This window comes from Aricia agestis, chromosome 1 (genome assembly GCF_905147365.1).
Source record: "Aricia agestis chromosome 1, ilAriAges1.1, whole genome shotgun sequence".
Taxonomy (NCBI): domain Eukaryota; kingdom Metazoa; phylum Arthropoda; class Insecta; order Lepidoptera; family Lycaenidae; genus Aricia; species Aricia agestis.
In genome coordinates, this window is record NC_056406.1 from 10,495,509 (window position 1) to 10,520,249 (window position 24,741).

Consider the following 24,741-nt stretch of genomic DNA (forward strand, 5'->3'; position numbering starts at 1 on the left):
ATTATAAGAACTAGAGTTCGCCCAATGGTCGAAATTCGACCTTAGTTTCAAGGACATTAGGGCTACTACCTAGGTATATTTTGTAAAAGAATATTGACGTTATCATATTATTTTTTTCAACTCTTGTCTCTGGGACCCAGCTGATCTCAGACTGGCCGTGTAAGCATTGTCTAATAGTATCTAAGATTCAATAAAAAAAACTATAATCCATTTCCAATTTGTCAACTTGTTGTCAACAGACTTCAACCATAAATAAAAGAGTATAATTCGTATGTATATGCTTGTCACTCAAAAATCTGTCATTTCTCATGTGTGTGTAATGTTTTATTTGTTAAAAAAATGTATGATAAAAGCATAATTTCAAAATAATATTAGCTCGATGCACTCCTTCACCTTATTAACTATAACTGTGCAAAATATCATTCACCTACGTTAACGCATTTTTCGTCAAAAGGGATACAAAGTTTTTCGTTCACGTATTAATATATAGATACATTTAGTTGATAATTAAATATTGTAATTAATTAATAAACAGCTAATTACGCAATAATTTAATAGAGGACGAGGAGGTAGAGACCTACAAAAAACGAGGAAGTTATATGTTCGGCTGTGGATTTTTTTTATATCACATGGATCTTAAACTTTACGGCAGAAGTACCGAGTTGCCTTGCAAGAACTGGCTTTTTACCTAAATATGTTTGATGAGATGTTATTGTAAAATAAATATTATAATTGATCAATAATTGTATGTACTAATATTATAATAAGTCAGAGAAAATATATTCATATTATTATTATAAATAAAGTATTAACTGCAACTGCAGAAAGCGATCATTTCTTGTATTGACACATTTACAGATAAGGTAGAGAAAGATACATGGTTCTTTTTAGAGCAATGTGAGACTGTTCGCAATATAAGCAATATTAAGAAACTCCTAAAGTACATATTTTTATACAACACCATTCGCAATCATCGGTTGCTTACTAGAAAGCCTAGAGATGGCACTAGTTAACAAAAATATTTTTATCTTCTCTGATAGTCAAGCTGCACTTAAAGCACTGACTGCTGCAGAAGTTTCGTCGAAATTGGAATGCATTGAGACGTTGAACATGCTAGGAAGGGACAACAAAATAAGCCTAGTATGGGTCCCGGGCCACAGTAACTTCCCCGGTAACGAAACCGCGGACGAACTGGCTAGGCTTGGGGCTGAGAATCTCATATATGGCCCAGAACCAGTCTGTGGTATATCTCCCAGTACCACAAAGCAAGTGCTCGAGGAATGGGTTCGCAAACTGAGCAGGAAGCAATGGGTTAAGACCCCTGGCCTTGAACACTCTAAGGCACTAATTTCTGGCTTCAACAAGAAACTGTCAGGAATAGTGCTCACCATGGGTAGGAATCAATTAAAAATTCTTACCAGAAGCCTAACTGGGCACAGCAAGCTCAATAAGCATCTTAACAGAATAGGTGTTAGTAGCTTAACGACTTGCAGATTCTGCGAGGAGGAGGATGAAACACCTATACACCTTCTCCTTGACTGCCCTGCTCTACTACAAAGCAGGAACAGACACCTTGGTTGCTACGAATACACATCCGAGGAAATTCGTGGCACCAACCCCAACCACATTGTTCAATTTATGAGCAGCATTGGGTTCGGGACGGTACTCTAATGCGAAGGAGTTATAATAGATTCTCAAGGGTCGCAGTGACATCAGGGATACTTGACCTGCCTTCAGCAAAAAAAAAAAAAACAAAACAAAAACAACACCATTTCATTATCTCTTATATAAAATTATTATCTCTCCCTCTATAGACGGTTGCAAATAAATAATAAAGTTCATGTATGTATGGAGGTATGACGCCGCTGTCATTTCGGTGAAATTCAATTATAGCTTAGGGTTGGCCACAAACGCACGTTTTCCGTATTCTATTTTCAAATTCGTTTTCCGTATGCGGAATTCCGTGAGACTAGCGTAAACGTTCTTTTTTTTCACGCGCTTACGCGCCGGCTTTTACTTGAAACGTACGTGCGGAATTCGTTCCGTACGGAGAAAAACGAACGTGTGCGGCAGTTAATGTATTTTCTACTGATTCTATGCATGCGGACTTCCGAATACGGTAAAAGAATTCGAAAGTCGCATACGGAAAACGTGTATGCGGCCGGCCTTAGTCTCTGGATCAAGTATTTATTGTTCCCTTACGAGTGTGCCCGACACCTTATTGTTCGATTGGATGAGGGTATGTGATTCCTTATTTTACAAGATATATAGTTAGGGAATCTGTACTAGTATTATAAATGCGAAAGTGTGTCTGTCTGTCTGTTACCTCTTCACGTCCAAACTGCTGACCAATGTTGCTGCCACTTCTGGCACGCGTGCTACTGGTTCGCCATCCCTGCCCTAAGACTCAATTCCTAGGGCCTAGCCTGATGTAGACCCACGATTTAAATATTTCATAATAGAATAAAGACCAGATTATTTCAAGACAACCTTTATTCTCGTCCAAAATAAATAAGTCAACAGTAGGGCGAACTCTTCGAGTTGTTAAACTTTATAATAACAAATCACTTACAATTAGTCACTTAACTAAAGAACTACTATGTTCATGAAATTCAGTCTGTTGATGATAAAACAAAGCTCGACAGTGATCGACAATTTTATATATTTAAATTCAATGGTAACGTTTAAAACTAATTAAATTCTAAAAACATAAGCTGTTACAGTTTAATATTGTACAAGCTACAACACATTTTCATCAAAGGTCTAAAAATTTTCACATACTTAGCAATAAAAAAATTATTTATGGACGCGTGTTTAGTTTTGTAAGACAGCGAAAAAAAATGTAAATTTGTATGTTGCTTAAAAGAAGTTTTTTGTGATTTTAAATTATATTAAGTACAAGGTCTAATAATTTAAACAAACTTGTTTTTTGTATGTAAAGTATTTCGGGAAAATGATTACTTATTACTTCTCTACAAAAAATTAATAAATAACTGGGTATAAAAGTTACTGAAAGTATGGCAGTTACTAATTTTATTTCGGCTGTTTTCCGTAACAGCAAAATTTCACAGAAATCAGCCGAATAACTCTTGGTTTCAAATCACTTGGTTTTTTAAAAACTCGTAAGTCTTTAACAATAAACGTGACGTGAATGCCCTTAAAATCATCGCATTATAACTTAAATAAAATGAAATATAATGTGTATTCTTTTCAATCAATCAATCAATCAAATCATTTATTCACAGAATGCAGTACATTTAAAACGGTGTTATCTTATTTATGTGATGCTTCCATTCTACCATTAAAATGGTGTGTGAAACTTATTTATTATACATTTATTATACATACATTTCCTCTCATAATACACAGCGGACACGCTATACAATGTTCTTGTTCGCGTCATTTCGTTTGTAATAGACTAGGACAAAACATTATAAGGTATGCATAGTTTAAATATTGTTACTAGTTCTCTAGTTATCTAGTTCCCTTCTGGGGGTATGTTTTTAGATTGTTATAGAGATACAATATTGCCATCAAATGTCCGTCCGGTTTAAAAAAGCTCTGTTGCAGCTTGTACAAGAAAGTACGGTCAATTTAATAGTCGATTGTAGTTAAATTTTATAGCTATTTTAAAATAACACACAATTTTTTTTTAAAAGGTACTTACCTAATAATAAGATGGTAAGTTTATTAAAATTTTTCATAGCATACTGGCAATTTATAGTGAGTAATGTTTCAACTGAATTTTTATACCTGGAGATATGTGGATTCTATTCTTATACAAAAAATATGAATTTTATAATACAAATCTAATAATAATTATAATATAAAGTATTAAATAGAAAATCAACTGTATTTTATAATTTAGTCAAAATGATAGTATGTCGAGATATGTCTAGGTTATATTATTAGTATCGATAGTCGGGAATCATTTTATCGTCTCAAACTCTGTACAATAATTAGGCTAAGCGACCTCGTCGCCTTCGAAGAGATTAGAATAAAAAAAAACACCGATATTTTCTTAAAATACACATACATGTGTTAGAAAGTTTTTTTTTAAATTACTGTCTAAAATACCGTTAATTAAAACTCGATTTTTCTAATAAATTGAGAGTTTTCATGATATACAAAGAAAAATATCTAAATATGATAGAGTCCAGCTAAATAATATAAGGAAAAGAATATTATGAATTCGGTCCTCAATAAAATATATTATCACAATTTAGAAATAACACTAGTAGTGCACGACTTCCAGGAATTTAGAAAAAAGTATATTAGATCTAAATATTTTTCATTCATTTCAAGACTTATGACTTGTAACTAAATTAAAATAAAATAAAAATATGTATTAAAATTATGATTATAATATACTAATATACAGGACATAATAAGTATATTTTATCAGATTATTCTTCGAAGGCGAGTTTCGCAGTCGGTATGTCACCGAAGATATAAACTATATACAACGACATTCTGTCAAACTATTTAATTTAATTTATCTAAAAGGATAAATTCACATTCGGTAAAATTAGCTAGGGGGTTTGTAGATACGTAAAAAAGTGGCAAAGTATGTCTTAGAACTACTATTTACATATAATGAAAAAAATATCTTGAAATAAAGATGCATTTGGTAAATAACAAAATTCATTTGTTAATATTATTTTGTTGTTTGTTTAATTTTATTACAATTCAATATAAATGAAATTGTAGCTGTACGAAACATTTTATCATACTATTTGGACACTAACAAAATCTTTTTAATTTTTAACAAAAGCTATGATGAGCTTTAACTAAGGCGAATAACGTTCAGTATACTTAAGGGGAAGTCTTTAGCTACAACATTTACATAGGACATTTTCATAAAGAGCACAATTTCTTTCACTTAATATAAATCTGATAGAACTCAAGGTACATTGACCTAGCACTAATTAACTTAGGAAACTTGACCTAAGAAGGACAACAGACACGTACTTTATTTCGCTAGTCACAATTTTATACACATTTTGCCTCAATGATAAATAATTCCTTATATTTTTTTGGGAAATTATATCTATAATCTCATTACAACTATGCACATTATATTGTTTATATTTTTCACACCAACATCAGAATTAACACATATTTAAGATTTTCTATTGTAAAAAATATTTTTACAGAAGATTAATTTTGAATCTACTTCATTTTCCAATAAGAGTGTAATACAAAATGTAATGTGACTACGCATTTCAACGTTGGGGAGGTGTTTCAACGTCGGGGGCTGTTTCAACTTTGGGGAGGTGTTTCAAGTCGGGGGCTGTTTCAACGCCGGGGGATGTTTCAACGTCGGGGGGTGTTTCAACGTTGGGGGGTGTTTCAACGTCTTCCAGGGTTTAGACGCAGGACTCCGGGATCCGGTTGTCGAGCAGTTTCTCCTTGATGGCGTCGACGTTGAGGTCGGCCGGCGCGCGCAGAGTCGACGAGCCCCAAGCCCATGACGCACCAGGGCCGTTACTCGCCTGAAATTTAAATTTAAAAAAGTGATTAAAAAAACTTTTCGACCAGGCTAAGATAGGACGAAACAATAAAATTTTACCAGATAGAAATCCAGAAATGCAAAGGTTCAAACATGGTTGTAACTTAAGATATAGCCGCTGTCTCTACCATTCCTTTTGGCTTCGTCGTAGTCGGATAAAAATAATACTTGACATAAATCATACACACAATATTAATCATATGATGTATTAGATATTTATTTTACTTATAAAATATAAATATGATGTATTTATATATTTTATTGAAGTCATGAATCTGACAAAAAGACACCTTAGTTAGTTTTCAGATAACTTGAAGTAGCAAAATAATGAAATCACATCGTATGAGACACATAAGAACGCTTAAACCATGGACCCAACTCTTTAGTTGGGTCCATTGTTTAATCTTTTTTATGAAATAAGGGGGCAAACGAGCAAACGGGTCACCTGATGGAAAGCAACTTCCGTCGTCCATGGACACTGGCAACATCAGAAGAGCTGCAGGTGCGTTGCCGGCCTTTTAAGAGGGAATAGGATTACGGGGTAGGGGAGGTAAGGAAAGGAATAGGGAAGGGAAGGGTAGGGTAGGAAGGGTAGGAATTGGGCCTCCGGTAAACTCACTCACTCGGCGAAACACAGCGCAAGCGCTGTTTCACGCCGGTTTTCTGTGAGCCCGTGGTATTTCTCCGGTGGAGCCGGCCCATTCATGCCGAAGCATGGCTCTACCACATAACAAAATAATTTACTGCATGTATTAAATATTTTAATCGGGGCTCAAGTCTCAACTAATCTTTCCATGGGTCGCGGCGGTGACGCGCTAAAGAGCCGACGACCGGAAGTCACAATCGGACTTAATTAAAACCGACCCGCGCCGGAAGTCGACCTTTATCGAATCCAACATTCATTCCCTTTATCGCAATCTTATTTTAGTCCCTACACTAATTTGACAACAAAATTGAGGTCAAAATTAATTACAATCCCTTTAGAATGATCGTAAATAGCAGAGAACAAAAACTGTAAAATTTGACCGCTCTAATTTGGCTCTAATATGGTTCCAGTTATTATAAAAACGGAGCCATGGCAACGAAAATCTGAATTCAGCTACCAATTGAAAATATAAAATGTTTCGCCGTCACTCTTCCATTTTGTAGTAAGTATTTTTATTCATAGACTTTAAAATTCCAAATATTTAAACGATTGTACATCACTAAGTTTAAAAATTTTAAAATTTCCTTTATCCTGCATCAAGAAATAAAGATATCTAGATGGCTTTAATGTCCTAAAATAATGTTTATGTACAGCTCCTGCAGCAGACCAGCTGCAGTTAACTGCGGTACGCGTGATCTTCTGAAAAATGCGCCGATATATTATAGGGAGCCGGATTTACTCGAAAATTGGAGACACAAATCAATTCGTATATAACCACCGTCTGCGCGATATGTCATCCCCTAATAGATATCTTAATGGCGGATTTTGTTCCATGATATTCTTTTGTTTTCCGAATTTCAGATTTAGATTGGATTTTTTTTCGAAATTGCCTCCCACCGGTTCGGGAACGAACACGGCAAAAAGTTTAATTTCGATTAGTTTTTCTACTTCTGAAAGTGGGAAGAAACTTATATAATATTAACCACTAATAATTATAAGATGAACAAATTGATGTTCCTACTCCAAACTGTAATTTTTCTAATTTTTAAAACAATTTACCCCAAGTTCCCAACTTAAATTTCATCGTTTAAACAGACCTTGGACGTTAAAGCGTTGAACAGAGGCGAATAATTTTATTGTAGAGTATATTAGTGCAGCTCGGTGTCGGCGCGGGCGTTATAATTTGGTGGAACCACAGAACTCGAGACAACTTATTTCGAGAAGTTCGTGCGGTCTTGCGGCGAGTTCCCACCGAGCTGAACTTATCTAAAAGATAAGTATAATACGGCAAATTATATCGCTCTGTATATAAGTGAAAACAGGGCAATGCACTCTGGCTCGGCTGGATCAATGTGCGGATTTTGTTCAGGGTGGAATTTACAGCCTGATACTGAATATGATGACTTGGTAAGTAATAAAATCAAGGGTTATTGTACTATTTAATTTTTTTGAGGAAACTCTACTGATTTATGTGTCTTCAGCTTTGTATTCGTTTATTTTTTCAAATGGCAATGGCACAGATAGCTGTAGAAAAGCGGTATGGAGGGCCACAAGATAAAGAAAAAATGAAATAATCAGAAATCAGAAAACTTAATTATGCAAGGCGAAAAAATATTAGGATCGGTTCTATTGGATAGTATTGATCGTATTATTTGGCATGAAGCCCAACATATGAAAGATATTAGAAAATGTTAGGATAAGCGTTATAGAGCTGAATAGGACATAATAATAGAGCTCTAGACTGCTCTCTATCCATTTAAAGAAAATTGTTTTATCAATATTTTCACAAAGAATCGGCCAATGGCAGGTTTAAATGTGCAGAAGTTTTGAAGAAATTTGTGAAACGAAAGCGAACCTTAATAAAATTAGAGTTGTCGGAAGTCATTAGTCTAGTAATTTGACCAATGACCATATTAATCTAACTTTGTGAAACTTTGCTTTAGTGTCGATTTGATAAGCCTTCAAAGGGAGTGAAATCAAAACAAGGGTACACCCGCGGGATGGCGCGTATCCACGACGTGCGAAGATCACGCCGCACTCACGTGTCCCATTCCCGTATCACTCGTCCCAACTCCCACGTCACTCGTCCCACTCTTCACTCACATGTTTCACTCTTCACACTCGTCACATATCCCAGTTCACGTCACGCGGCCTTTACGAGGCCGTCCCGCTGGGACGCAGTTAAGAAATATGATAGGCTATCTACACACTGGCATAAAGCGCGGCTATTGAGTGAGCGCTATAAAGATACTATTTATTGCACCCTCGCACATTTTCACACGCGAGCTCAAATATTTTATGTATGTTTATTCGTTACTTTATTTCTATGATGACCCATTACCTTTTTCTTACTTTATTTCTACAGTGATGATGATTACCCTTTGTTTCAGGGACTGTAGTCAAGTCCAGCTTAGAATTTGAGCTGAACAATTGTGGTTTAGAAGTCTATCACCAAAGTCTGAATACTTCAGTAAGATATAACAGCAATGCTGGAATTAAGTGATTGTAGAGATTAAAGCTAGATAATAGTAAAGGACGATTGAAAATAAACTATTTATGAACAATAAAGAAAATTCCAGACTGTTTCTCGAGAGGAAAACGGGAAATAGCCTTGTCATGTTTTAACATTGCTGACTTTATTGAAGGCGTTTATGATCGTTGTGTTTAGTGTTAAAATGAAATGTTATTACGAGCTTTCAAAGCTGCTCCCTTTAGACACATCCCCGGAGTTAATTTTATTACTGTATCGTTTTATTACAAAATATTTTATATGGATACTAAATAAGTTGAGTTATTAAAATTTTGCAATATCAAGTTGACGACAGCAATGTTACGTTGTTTTAATAAATTAGTATTGTTTATACTTTATGGTATAGATAAGTATTAAGTTTGCTATTAAAATAACATATATATGACGGCGCCTGTACCGCCGTACGCACCTATAGCAAGAGAGGCGGAGCGAGCCTTGGGCAGCCAGTCTCGGCTCTGGCGAGGCTCGGTGCACTAGTTGTATCTTGCTAGCTTATCCCTGACTCTAATTATTCTAATTACTTAGTGTAAATTAGAAATTATATAACAATAGATTATTTAATCTTAAAACTATATCTAATTCTGTTAGACGACTGATTAAAATACAGTTATAATTTGGAATTTAAGTGGCATTTTATTATTAATATGTCTGACCCAAATCCTATATATACATAAGAGAAAATTTTTAGAGGAGAATTACCACTTTTACTTGAAATAATATATTGCGTTTTAATTTAATATAATAGGTATATTATAATAAGAATTCACTTGTAATATGCTATATTACGATGCTAACTTATCTGATAATGACTTTAAATGGAAGTGTTATTTTTCCAAATTCCCAAATGTTATTTGAAAAACGTTTTATGGGTCAAAGAGCCAAAGTGTGTGTAACTTTGAATCAAACATGCCATGCTCTTTTTAGATACGGCCTGTAAAAACACTTTTTACTATTTTTTATGCCGAATTTTCCAAACTGGAGAGTCATTTTATTTTTGTAATTTAAGTTACCTGTACGTGTAGCGAGGCTTTTAAGAGATGAGGCCAGGGCTGGCGATCTTGTGAGACCCTTCGGTGGTCTATCTTATAAGTACACACAAAAGACGCTCGGAAAACGTGTGCGGTGGGCAGCCCTGTGCCGGACGATGGATGGGTCGCGTCTCACGTAATGGCTGAAGCTGCAAATGGATCGCCGCTTTGTTTATTGAGCACCCCACCCCCCTCCCCGGTCACCACCGAGGTAGAGGGATTACCGGCGATCACTGATGGATAGGTGATAATTTGTTTTTTTAATATTCCCACGGTACAACGTTTGCTTTTAGCCGTGGAATTCTTCTTGAAACTTTTTCCGTCGTAGCGTACTTAATTTTATGAAAACCTAAATTCAGTTTGAATTGGTTTTGTTTCTTTAAGGATTAATTTAACTGTGAGTTATATACTAACCGGTGTAGGTAGCGGCGCAGGCGCCGGTCGTCCCGGCGACGACGCTGCCAGGCACGGCGCGCTTGACGTGTCACCTGGAATCATCAACACAGACTCGTCAGACATCATATTTTTTTATTGTTTGAAATAAAACCAAGAGCATTAACGTCCTCTTAACCAAATGGCTGTTTAACACTCTAAAAAAACGGTACGAAAGTCCATATATTTGCACGTCGAGGTAATATATCCGACAAAATGTAAGTGCTATTTCTGATTGTACTATCAGAAAAGTTGATTCCTAGGCAGTTAAGGGACCTACGTAGTTTGGTCGCGTCACGTCAAACCCAGCCACGATCACAATAAAAATCGAATTGACATGATCCGTCCAATTGACGTTGGTCTGTCAATTACCTAGGAATCAATTTCTTCGATGGTACCAATGATATTCTATGTTACTAAATGATATTCTATGTTACTAACGTAACTAGATTGGAAGTTTACGGTAGCAACGCGTTGCCACTTCGAAGATGCCTGCAGGCATATCTCACATACATCATGACATAACGAATATATGACTTGACATTGTCTTTTGAACAAAAAAGTGGTTACGCATTTATGAGAATCTTTTGTAAGACATTGCTACTCTAGTATTTTAGAAACTCATTGGATGGTACGATCCTATTGTAACTAAGTACTACAATATTAGCAAAAATAATTTTTTGTCTTATTCATAGGATGGAAACCGTGTCTGTATTTTATTAGTCTTCTAAAGCTGAAAAGACTTAAAAGATTTTAGAATCTACGAGACCACTCCTTCAATGGACATCCTAGGGATGCAATGGTTTTACACCATAGAGCTCACCGTTATTACATAGGATTAAAAAATTATTTAAGTATAAAGACTGCTGCTACATGTCGCATGTGTGATATACGACACTATTGCAAATCTTGCAATGATAGTATTATATTGCAAAGTATTTACAGCTTCTAACTAATAATGAGTCGATGAAACGCCTATTTACAAAAAGAGAAGATTAATAAAGTGATATTTTATAGGGGCAGAAATTCATTAAGGTGGCCGCGGTCAGGCTGCATAAATCTCTCGAAGGCTCCTTGCTGTACGCAAGATTTGCCTCGGCCGGGGGGAAAAAAGATTGATAAATGAGCGGCCAATGGCGGCGCGACAGGAGCTACGACGGACAAGTAATTGGACACCGGCGATCAACTCGCCCCACTCGCCCACTTGTCCCACTCGCCCACTCGTCCCACATAAATTACTACCAGTTTTATTCTTGATCCAAGAATAAAATATTGCTCTAACCTGAAAGAATTGGGTAGGTGATTTAAAAATGACTAAAGATTTTTTCTTGAACATGACGTATAAAATATTGCTGTTACCTACGAATAATACATACTTTTTGTTATTCGTAGGCTAGTTCCGTTGCAATATGCTATATTTTTATAGGTTATAGGTTATATACCTATAAAAATTGGGTGGGTGATTAAAAAATTACAAAAACATACTTGTCTTGTTCTTTAGGTCTTGACCCACTTATAAAGTATTACACTCATTGGTAATATGATTAAAAATACTCTAACAGTTTAAATTACAACAATTAAAATATTGCTAGTCTATCCTATTTACTGAAAATAATTTTGACAGTATTCTATGAGCTGGCTGAGCATTAACTGACACGTGTTGTATTATTTGCTGATGTTTAATCCCGACCACGCAGCCGGATATGAAATGAATCTGAATTTATAATATTGTAAATTCGAAAGTGTGTCTGTCTGTTACGCCTTCACGTCCAAACCACTGCATCACTCTTTCTGAAAGGTATGACGATACTTTGAATCCCGGGAAAGCACATAGAATACTTTTTATCCCGGAAAAAATGTACGGTTCCCGCGCTATAAAGGAATTTTGGCGCAACGGAGCGGGCATCGTCTAGTTTATATTATTGAATGTCCGGGTAACAATAATTATTATTGTAATGTCTGTATGCTCTACACCAGGGGTTCCCAAACAAACGCCTTGGTGCGCCGTGGAAAGAGGGGCGTCATGAGTCGATCCGAAACCACAAATATCTAATATATAAAATTCTCGTGTCACAGTTTTCGTTGCCACACTCCTCCGAAACGGCTTGACCGATTCTCATGAAAAAATGTGACGACAAAATATTGTGACGTGTAACTGCGCCGCAGGCTAAAAAAGATTGGGAACCTGCTCTATACACATTCTGATTTTTTAGAGTGTAATGCCGGCCTAAAAGTTAGCTTTATTACCCCTCTTTTTTACGCAGAACATTTGTTGAATACAATTATTATAATATGAGATAAAATGTATATCAAATCAATTATGTAAAAAATCGGTTCACAAACGGCGGAGTAATCGTTGAACATAAAAAAATCTCCACAGCCGAACATATAACCTGCTCCTTTTTGGAAGTCGGTAAAAAAAAATACATAAAACAGTAAATTGTTAGCACAATCACATCACCATAAATCAATTTCCCCATTTTCCAGTTGGTGTAATTTACATTTTATCTTCAATCCCGGTGTAAACCTTCTGGACATTAGTTGTAAAATAATTGGGGCGTGTTTTATTTGCGGTGGACGTGTTTAGTGGCGGCGCGGGGCCCAACCGCACATAAATAACGCGGATTCGCCCCATTCGCCCCATCGCCCCGTTCGCCCCATCCGTAGGCCTGACGAGATTCGTCCTGCGGGACACCGCTGCCGCAGCCGAAACCGCGACCCGCCGCCACTTATATATTTTGATTATTTGTCACTCACGTCAAGAATCAAGATTGAAATAGTGAGCGGAAAAGCGTAAAAACTGCGAAACATAGGCGAACAAGCATAAATTGTTATGTTTTACATTGACTTTTACTTCTTTACTTTATTATGAAAACGAATGTATGTCTGCCTGTCTGTCTAGGAAGACGGTCTGTTACCTCTTTACAGTTAACTTTCGTAATGGAGATATTTAGAGACCTGGAACAGTACCTACATTACTGTACATAGTACATACAACGGTAATATTTGCTGTTTCAGCGCCGTAAACCAATTTCATCGCAACGAACTTGCGGGCAACGCCTAAAAAATAATAATATAATATTATTAAGAACTAATATAGCACTATTATATTCCGTAAAATTTACAATTTAGCAACCATTAGATTAGATTGTACATTACATTGTACATTAGATTGTACATTCGTGATGATTAGTGTAGGTAATGGTAATGTACCATCGAGGAAATTGATTCCTAGGCAGTTGAAAGACCAACATCATATTTTGGGCTGGGTTTGACGTAACGCGACCAAACTACGTAGGTCCCTCATCTGGCAAGCAATTGAATTCTCTGATAGTACAACAGTTGTAGTACTCATGTTGCATAGGCGTAAAAGTAAGTATGAAAAATGATTAATTTCGTAAATCACCCGTTTTCAATAGCAAGCGAGCGTGAATATTCACGATCACATCAATATTCAGCAGTTCGCGTCGCTTCATGAAAATATTTTTCAATAAACTGCCACAACAAGCGACTAGAAAACTGTAATTGTTAGTTGCGACTTGCTACTTTAGCAAGTCTTTTCTAGGTTGGGACGATAATAATAATAGTTAAACGTTAGGTTGAAAGTGTTATGAATGTAGATATGCATTTATAACTACAAGTCTATAAAATATTTTGTAGGTATTATAAATACGAAAGTGCTTTTCTGTGCCATTTTCTATTGACCATTGTTTTCCATTCCATTCCTGGTTGTGCAAAAATTACTTCTGCATACAGCATATCTGGCGCAGTCTCAAACAACTTAACCCTGTGGGGCAGGCATTTTTTTTACGCTAATCTTTTTTGTACTGTCAGAGAAGTTGATTCATAGGCAGTTTGCGGACCTACGTAAATTGGTTGCATTATGTCAATCCTCTTCGACAGATCACGATTTATATTGAATTGACGTAACGCAACCAAATTACGTCAACTGCCTATGAATACATTTCTTCAATGGTACGAATGGCTAGTTCTCGCACACAAGTCAAATTCTATTAAAGTACACCAATATTTGTACGCTTGTAAGTTGTAACATTCCTTATCGACAAGGGATGCCAATTAGCAGATTGCTCCCCAAAAACTGTGACACGTATGACGTAGGCGTGATGTGCACGCGAATCTCGCCCTTATTAATTGGCCCGGATCATTCGGAGCCCTTAATCTTACGACCTTCGTATAAAAACTATCCCAGAGGCGGTAATTGCACGTCAACCATAAAAACGATTCGGATTAAGCTGCGTTTGACACATCAAACGTTGCCAATTAAATTTTATCATCAGCTTTTTTAGAGGTTACCGAAATTGATTCTGTAAATTGACTTTTGCTACGTATCTTATATCCGTCGACCGCGGTGACATAGTTCTATGCGTGCCTAAATATTATCGTTTACTTGCTGTCCCGGCCAACGTTTCTTTGCCATATAATATATTACGTATTATTTTATTGAAGTGACTAAATAAGTATGTCACCATGACAACGCCCATCGCTATCCCGTCGCACAAACAATTAATATAGTCGTCGTCAGTCTCGAGTTGTAATAATTTACTATTATTTATTCAATAAATGCACTTATCAATATAATAAGTACCCAGTAGCCGATTCTCAGACCCACTGAATCTTGCCTTATATCTTCTTATATATAAAAATGGATTTTCAAATGTGTTAGTCGCACTAAAACTCGAAAACGGCTGAACGCATTGGGCTGACTTTAGTCCTAAAATATTCGTAGAAGTCCAGGGAAGGTTTTAAAGTGACATGTGTACTTCGTGTCACTTTAAAACCTTCCCTGGTTTAAATAAAATTTGGTTAAAATCAGTAAAGCCGTTTCGGAGGAGTACGCGGCCTAACATTGTGACACGAGAATTTTATATAATAAGATTACATCTATCACTTAAAAACATAATATCTCGTTATATTATACTTTAAGCAAAAACATTTTGTAGCACATATTTTTTGAAAATCTCAAAATTTTATAAAAAACCTTTAACACATTAAGGAAGATAACGTTATCGAAGAGTGGGAAAGGGCCTGCAATTCGAGCCCTTTTTGAGCGGCCTGCTTTAAGCTACCTTGGGATTTGCAAAGAATATTATCAGAATAAGATAAGGATAGGAAGTGTTTTTCTTCCCAATATAGCCCCTCGGGGCGGGCTACAATTTGAGAATCCTTTTCAACGTGCGACGAGCAGTTTGGTAGTTTTTTGTGACTTTAAGAAGTTGCGCCGTCTTTATAGTCTAACTGCAGCATAACAAAAATATTATATAGACTATAGAGTATAGACCACGTATAGACGAACATATTTGACGACCTCTGTGGTAGCTCAAGCCGAGGGTCGCGACTCGCGAGTTCGAATCCCGCCGACGCAATAAAAAGTTTTCAAAAGTTCCTGGGTCATGGATGTGTATTAAATATGTGTATCATAATTCATAATATATAATAAAAATCTTAAATATTTTTATTATATATATATTTCCGTTGTTTGGTACCTGTAACACAAGTCTTTCAGGTACTTAGCACGGGGCGTGACTGACGTGGTGTGAAGCGTCCATAGATATTATTATTATAATATTATACTAGATGTCCCGCGCGGCTTTGCCCGCGTAAATTAGGAATTTTACGGAAACCGTACATTTTCCCATAAAAATAGCTCTTATGTCCCTACTCCCTTCACTTGGTCTACTCTATATCTGTGCCAAATATTGCTATAAAAATGGCTCCAGTGGTTCGTAATTTCTAATATTTTCCAGTTTTTCCCACATTTTCCTGAGTTTCTTCGGTCGTAGCGTGATAATATATAGCCTTACTCGATAAATGAGCTATCTAACACTGAAATAAGTTTTTAAATCGGACTTGTAGTTCCTGAGATTAACGCGTGCAAGCAAATATACTTACTCTTCAGGTTTATGATATTAGGTAGGTACTTATAGATTTTTTTAATTATCGCTTGACAAACTCGAGTCTCGATCTAAAAGACTATGAAAAGTACCAATAACCGTGCTGAGAGAACTCATGATTCTTTGAATCATGAGTTCTCTCAGCACCTTCTGAACCACGGTATACCAGGTATACCTCGGTGCAAAATCTTACTTGTAGGTAGCATATGCTTAGAATACTTCTCACGAAACCGAAGTCACCATATGTTTCCCTATACATTTTGAGGAGTTCCCTCGATTAATTATGGATCCTTCATCAGATCACCACTTTTGCGAATATAATACCAAATTGGGATGATATAAAATCGGTTAACAAACGGCGGAGTAATCGTTGAAAATAAGAAAACGAACATAACGCATCCCCATTTTGAAGAAAGTCGGTTAAAATTGTAGCCTATGTGTTATTCTGGTGTATAAGCTATGATATTGTAAAGTTTCACTGAAATCCGTTCAGTAGTTTTTGCGTGAAAGAGTAACAAACATCCATACATCCATACATACAAACTTTCGCCTTTACAATATTAGTAGGACTAGTAGGAAGTAAGATATTCCTTCTTTTTTAAGTCAATTTATGTGTAATCATCGCTTACATTGCCATACGGTTTAGTTCCGAAATTAATATAATATAATATTATTATTAAATGGAATATTAATAATTTTAATCGCAAGAAAAATTATACCACTAGACCACTGCCACATCCGTCTTGTATGTATTTCCTCAGTTACAATATTTAGAACAAATTCCTGCTATTATACAGAATTTGATACCGTTTGCACAAGGCCTAAATTAATAAATAAAGTACCTACATCATGATATTACCCGAGAACGAATTGTAGGTAAGCTTCAATCGAAAATTTTATTTGTTTTTGTTTCGTATTTATTATTTCAGGTATAATATCTTTGATCTCATAGAAAGATATTACACGAGGGAAAGATACCTTGCGACCCTTTCGTACCCTCGCTGAGCCTGACCGGTGTAATACAGATTAGACTAATCTTATTCGTAAGACATCAGGAGATCAAAACCTATATTATACAGCCGGGCTAACCATAATATACTATGAAATATGTACAAGCTAATAACGTGTTTGTATTGACCCGAATAAAAAGGTAAAGACGGGGGCTCGATTCTCACACATCGAAGTGACAAAATTATTTTGTGCTCGTGAAGTCGTGAGGCAGCTTGCGTTTGAAATACTATTCGGACCCAGACCACTGTCAAGCCAAACATGGGACCGATTATTTATGTGTGAATACCTAGTGAATACCAAACACCGTGAAATCTTGCCTTACGAAGTAAGGCATAGTGATTTTGACACGTGTCATGTGTGAAAACTCTGTGAACAAACCTAATGCAAGTCGTAGTTTGACTTGCTTGTTTGAAAAATCCATAGAAAAATCAAATCTTTTGTACTATCAGAGAAGTTGATTCCTATACAAATCGGGGACCTAAGTAGTTTGGTTGCGTTACGTCAAACCCAGCTGACAGATCACAATTAACATTGAATTGATACCGTAACCTTGTTTCTTCATAAAGCCATCTCATAAAGTAAAGTCTTTGCCAAAACACCCTGATACTGGCAACTCACAAAGGAGCCATTAATAAAAAAGAAGAAGAACATTGAATTGACATATTCGACCTAATAACGTTGGTCTGTCAATTGCATGGGAATCAACTTCCTCGATGGTACATTTTGGCGCTACTCGTAGAATGTGTGCTAGGAATATACTTTGAAGTACCAAGGAGAATTTTGAGAATAACATTATCTATATTATAAAGCGGAAGTGTTTGTTTGTTTGTTTAAACGCGCTAATCTCAGGAACTACTGGTCCGATTTGAAAAATTCTTTTAGTGTTAGATAGACCATTTATCGAGGAAGGCTATAAGCTATATTTTATCACGCGGAGACCAATATGAGCGAAGAAATAGAGGAAAATGTGGAAAAAACGGGAGAAATTATTTGAAAGGGCTGATCTCACGAACTACTGGAGCAATTTTTCTGTTATTTGGCACAGATAAATAAGATTAAGTAGACTACGTGAAGGATCATAGGCTATTTTTTGTGGAATAATTTATCTGTGAAATATCTAATTTACGCGGGCGAAGCAGCGCGGAACGTCCAGTATATAATATTATGCATAAGCATTTGATGAAACTTTCTGAAGTACAGTTTGTTTGGGTATCAAGCACATAATATAAATGACGTGTTTTGTATAATGTATATAAAAACAAATTCCTGCTGCTGCGCTCTATTCGGCCGATGCCCGATACTGTTGCGGTCGCGCATGCTTTAATGCGGTAGGAATTCTATTCCTGTACAACCGTAATTTGTTTATCGAATTCATTTGTGGCGAAACACTGATTTGTTTTAGATAATATAGCTTTACAAAAATATGTGTAAAGACATGTTATCTAAATATTTTATCATATTACTAGCGACCCGCCCCGGCTAAGCGCTATATCACTTACTGAAGAAATGATTAAAATCGATACAGTAGTGTTTAATTATATTTATTACAACCAAACCGACCAATGCGGGCCACGGGTAGTTACACGTGGCCCGCATTGGTCGGTAGTCGGTACCGCCACAAAAGCAACGTCCCGTAATTTTTAAATCTGTAATATCTTAAAAAAATTAATATGCTGTAAAGAGCCTGTGGGAATATGCGTGGCCGCCACAAAGGAAGATCTTCCGACCGAGCGAGGTGTTATGCTCGGTCAGGCCGGAGCCCACGTGATACATCTCAGCTGTCGTATATAATATGTATACCGACACACTTAGAAAACTTCGATAGCGCGATACAAGAATGTTAGGCAGGAGAAATAACATGGCTAACGTCAAAATAAGCACCAATCAACAACACTCTTTAATAGATAAACACTTCTCAAAAAAGCTCAGAAACTGGGTATAGGAGACCTTTTCCAATTTCAAACATATTAAGTAATTATTTTCATATTCCTCAGGTCAACCTCGTTACACAACGCAATCGTAAATAAAATATTATTTCACACGAAACCGCAAAATAATATTTAATAGTTCGGTTCGATTGTAAAATAAATACCATTAAAATTAAATCAGTCCCACACTTCGGCAAACGCAGCACGTTTCGTAAATAATGTAAATGTGCGGCCTTTGCAGGCACAAGCATCTATTTGGATCTTTTTGAGCGAATAAAAATAATATTTACTTACTAAGTTACTATTTTAGTTACTGTTCAAGAAATTTTAGGTAAAATGACTAGGCTTTCCGTTCATGTAGTGCGAAACGTCGTATTGACTTTGCAAGATGTGCTAATGTTAACAATATAGGCCGTAAGGTGGTAGGAGCCAGGTTGTGTAGTTCATTTTCAAAAGAATTTTCAGGCACGTAAATGTAGATTTATCGGAGCAGGCACCAGGTATGCCCATTGATTGATCTCAGGCATTGTTGAGGAATTTCAATAGCGCGATTCAAGTTACGATGCGGTATGGGTCGCTACAGTTACATAACAATTCAGCACCTCGATCGACACCTCTATGTGACCGAACAATATCAGAACTAGTAATGAGAGTTGAACTCGTTAAAGTTAGCAGCTTCGTAACATTTAAGCATCACTTTTTTGCATAAAATTATAAATTCCGTCGCCGTAGCGTGACAAACAGGTACAGTTACATGGGAAAGTTGAAAAATTACCGCTGAAAATACCAACATTTTGGTGTTAACGAAAAAATTCCGATGAACAACAGATATTAAACTTTTTAGCGGGACTTCTGTGAGCGTTTATTCGTACCACGGCGTTGGTAAATTATGAGGCCAATAACACCCCCGCCCCCTTCTACACCCCTTTTCCCCCCTCCAGCAGGACACGTTCTGCGGTCGGCGCGTCCAACTGATTTACATGCATTTTTAATTGTTTATATATTTACGGTTTTTTAATGTGGCTAACCGACGATCGTGTGTGTGTGTTTAATATGGATATAAATTAATATCGAATGAATGTAATCGAGAGGAAAACATGGAGCTATGCCGTTGAATTAATAAAGCTGAGCATTTGTGGTGAGATCACTGTAATACAATTTTAACGTTGACTTTTTATATTACAGCTAGTATTTTTTGGTATTTCCATCACAATCAAATTATTACACTTAACTTTTTATACATAAAATTAGGGGGCAAAAGAGCAAACGGGTCGCCAGATGGAAAGCAACTACCGTCGTCCATGGACAGTAATTGCAACATCAGAAGCGTTGCAGGTGCGTTGCCGGCCTTTAAAAGGGGATACGCTCTTTTCTTGAAGGTTTGCAGGTCGTATTGTTACAGAAATACTGCTGGCGACAGTTCGTTCCAGGGTTTTACTCTGCGTGTCAGAAAGTTACGCGAAAATCGCACGGTGGTCGGTGGAAGACTGCCAATCATACAGGTGATGAGGATGGTATATTTTTTTCGTGCAACAATGGCGGAAAGTTGCAGGAACCGAACAATTCTTCGGATCACATCCCTAATATAACTAAATTGTATATGTAGTGGCAAATGCTGCTTCTTCAACTAAGGAAAACTCTAGAATCTATCTCAATCAATATGCTAAGGAGAAAACGCCGCTGATCGGAACCATAAAACATAATATTTTTAACTAGCTGTTGCCCGCGACTTCGTCCGCGTGAACTTTAGTTAAAATTTGAAAATTGATCCACAAATGGCGTAGTTGTCCGAGAACAAATACAAAAAAAGTAAAATATATCCTCCTCCTTTTCGGAAGTCGGTTAAAAAGTAGCCTAAGTTATTCCTTACTACATCAGCTATCTGCCAAAAAATCGCTCCAGCCATTTCAGAGATTAGCCGTAACAAACAGACAGGCAGACAGACATACAGACAGACCGACAGACAGACACGTCAAACTTATAACCCCCCTCTTATCTGGGTCTATCTGTCTGTCTGTCTGTCTGTCTGTCTGTGGCGGTCCCCCGACACACCGTGACAACAATTATGGACTAAACTTAACACTTTACACTTAGGAATTATTTAAACTTAAAGTCAGCAAAATATATTATTTCATTACTTTTTAAAGTTGTTTGGCGGGGTTTTTTTAAAATTTCTTAATTGAATTTTATGGTGTATGTACCCTATATACATTCATATGCATCTAGTAAAAAATGGTTCTTTCAATATTACAAACAGACACTCCAATTTTATTTATATGTATGTATGTATATATGTATATATGTATATGTATGTATGTATAGATATTAGATTTTGTTACAAGGTATAACATGACTTACCCAAACCCATGTTATACTGTTGATTATTATCATTAGCACGTGATTACTAAGAAACCGAGATTCAGGAAGACGGTCGTTACAAATGATGGATGTAGCGGGTCGTGCGGCGCGGCGCGGCTCGGTGCGGCGTGGTGCGGCACCGTGCGCCGTGGTGCGGTCTCGCGTGCCGCACGCCAGGTATTCACTTAATCGCGCGATTACCGCTGCTGCGACAGCCTATGACGCGGCCTGACACGACTTTATGCTCGACATAGCACAAGCTTTTTAACTTGTCAACAAACCGGGCTCAGGTAGGCTCAGCGCCAGAGTAAAAAGACGAGTAATCTACTTAGTACTTATGCGACCTCTGTTTACAGACGATTTATATAACTTTTTCGTTCGTTTAAAATTCCATTATTGTTTTACGCGGCCGGCTAATATAAAAGGTTTATGCATAACTCACAAATTTCAGTAAATTTCGGCCGTTTCCGGGCCTGGAATAGGATGAAAAATTCAGCTGCTAGATTTGACCTAAATAAAAGCGTGTAATAAAAAGCCGTGATGTGAGCGCTGTCGATTAGAAGAGTGGCATGAATTGGATTGAAAAAATTGCATAATGGATTGGACTCTCGCGGGAAACAACCGAAAATATTCCGATTTCGGCCGCAACAGGTCGAACTGACGTAACAAATACTTTACAATTTAGGAATATAGTCTTTACAAAGTATCGCGTGTTCTCAGCACGAAGCGTATTAGCTTCATGGTTCTCAGACATATCAGGAGTAAGATAATATAAAAGAATAAAATTAGGCATGCAAGAGTTCCGTTTCTTATTTGGTATTTGTGTGATTTATATCTCACAAGTGAATTTTTAAGGAAAATAATAATATATTGTTCTTCCACTACTTTATAATAAAGAAACTTAATCATTTTGTGCCCGGATACAATAGGTATCCGTAAAACAATATAATATATAATATTGGAATTCATCGGTTAAAAATATACGGAGGAGTTGCACTGTTTGAGTGGAAAAGTTAAATTGTTGTGGTGCACTCAGCATCACGCCAGCTGCAACTATAACCGTAGATAACGTCCATACTGGATGAGTTCGATATTTTTAAAAAGAATCCATACGGACATTATAAATGCGAAAGTGTGTCTGTGTTACCTCTTCACGCCCAAACAGCTGAACCGATTTTGCTGAAATTTGGTACGGAGATACGTTGAGACCCGGGAAAGGACATTGGATACTTTTTGGCGTTAATATTATAATATTATTACTAATATTATAATATTATAGTATAAATTAAATTGTGCCTGCCTGCTATAGTCAATAAAATTGCTTAATTCGGTGACAGTTGACATAGTGATTCCTAATAACTACAAAGTTTTTTTTATCAGACAGACACATTTTTATATGATTTATAACTATAAATTTATTTAAAATATTATGCCTATATAAATAACGTTTTAAACTAGATTTCCCTACAAGTCAGCAGGTGCGACTGATCTGTTCCGGATTTAAAATCACTTAACGGTAGTCGCTACATTTTGCTCAACACTTAGGTACCTACCATGTACATCAATCTTGTTTCTTGATTGTTTTTTTCTCTGCAGTCATGCTACAGCGATTAATTGCTTAGTAATAATTATTGATCATTTCAACATTATTGGTTGGGGAAAAGTTTCTTCGCATTTTATATAAAAATTCAAAAGGTTTTTTATAAAGTTTATTAACAATTGACTAAAGTTTAAAGGCTAAAATTTAAAGGTGCCATTTTGTTCGATAACTTTTTGCCATCTTGTTGGTAGGGACATGTTCCAATGCTATAATTATTATTAATTAAATAAAAATAAAAATTTTGGGGCCTCTGATGAAAAAACTGCGACAAGTGGTTTTGGCAGTCCTCTTGTGATGTCAACCTGACACTGCCTAAGGAATTCTGCAGCGATCGAAACAGGTGGAAATCTGAAGGTGCAAGGTTAGGAGTGTTAGGACTATACGGTGGATGCATTAACACCTCCCAGCCAAACTCCCGTAATTTTTGCAAAGTGGCTAAAGATGTGTGAGGTCTAGCGTTACCATGGTGAAAAACCATACCCCTTCTGTTCATTAATTCCAGCCAATTTCTCTCAACTTCTTGCTTTAATCTCATCAGTTGTTCGCAGTACAGTTCATAATCGATGGTCCTGCCTGGCGGTAACAGCTCATAATGAATAATGCCCTTCCATTCCCACCACACACACAGCATCACCTTGTTGCGAGTTAACCCGGGTAGTCTGTGAAGCCTGACCGGCCTTTGACCACGATCTTTTTCGCACGTTCTCGTCGTATGTTATCCACTTTTCATCACCAGTTATCAGCTTCTTCATAAATGGTTCGGTTTCATTACGTCGTAATAAAGAATCACAAATGAGTACACGGTTCATTAGGTTTCTTTTAGTGAGCTCATGAGGCACCCAAATATCGAGTTTTTTTGTAAACCCAGCTTTTTTTAAATTCACCAAAACCGTTTTGAGGTCAATCCCCAGTTCTTCAGCTACATCGTAACTACTAATATCCCGATCTTGCTCCACTTTTTCAAAAATGGCATCAGTTTTGTCCGTAACAGGGCGACCAGAGCGACGTGCATCTTTGATATCAAAACTTCCGGATTGAAAACGTTTAAACCAAAATTGCGCTACACTCACAGATACTGTATTAGGCCTTCCATAAACATCACTTTTTTTTTTGCGGCTTGTGTTACATTTTTAACTTTTTTGTAATAAAATTTTAAAATGTATCGAATTTCTTCATTAGAATCAGTAATTTTAACAATAAGAAAAACAAATGAAAATCTCACATTTACCTAATTTGAATTTGAAATTGTCTTCTGTAAGATTAAAACTTTTTAATGATACCAAAATCTACCAAATGCAATTGGTATAGCCCACGAAATTTTATGACGAGTTCATACATACTATAATGCGAAAAGACTTTTTTCCCAACCTTTTATTCTATTTCATATCGGACTACACTCTTCACAACGTTTAAATTTTATTACTGTAATGTTAATAAAATATGAATAATGTATATTGAACAAGATGTGAAAGACGATTTAATCAACGACAATTAAAATAAAATTTTAATTGCAACTCCAAATTTTTGGACCTGATATTTTTAAGTAGGTCATATCGTGATATTATTATAATCATTTATATTTGAGAATAAGTTTTCTACCGTCCGATTTATGCGAAGGCAATAAAGATTTTCTCTCGCAGCCTTATGCTAAACCGTATCCGAACTTTAGAATATTAAAAAAGTAATTTCACTTTGATCGTTCATTTTTAGCATACAGTGAAATATTCAAGGGGCACTCAACAGCAAATCGCATGGTTGGCTGTTGAAAAATACATTTAAAACGC

The 24,741-nt window shown here is 36.3% G+C and overlaps 1 protein-coding gene across 1 annotated transcript in view; it reads right to left on the bottom strand.

Annotated features, from left to right (window-relative positions):
* Nucleotides 1-5,185: 5,185 nt before the first annotated feature.
* LOC121740154 (neural cell adhesion molecule 1-B-like) overlaps nt 5,186-24,741 on the bottom strand; it is a 367,043-nt gene continuing 347,487 nt past the window's right edge. Inside the window, exons 16-17 of the mRNA XM_042132808.1 lie at nt 10,131-10,204; nt 5,186-5,495 (exon numbers count right to left, since the gene is read on the bottom strand). Coding sequence (XP_041988742.1) covers nt 5,370-5,495; nt 10,131-10,204 — 200 coding nt within the window. The 3' untranslated portion in view covers nt 5,186-5,369. The remainder of the gene's footprint in view (nt 5,496-10,130; nt 10,205-24,741) is intronic.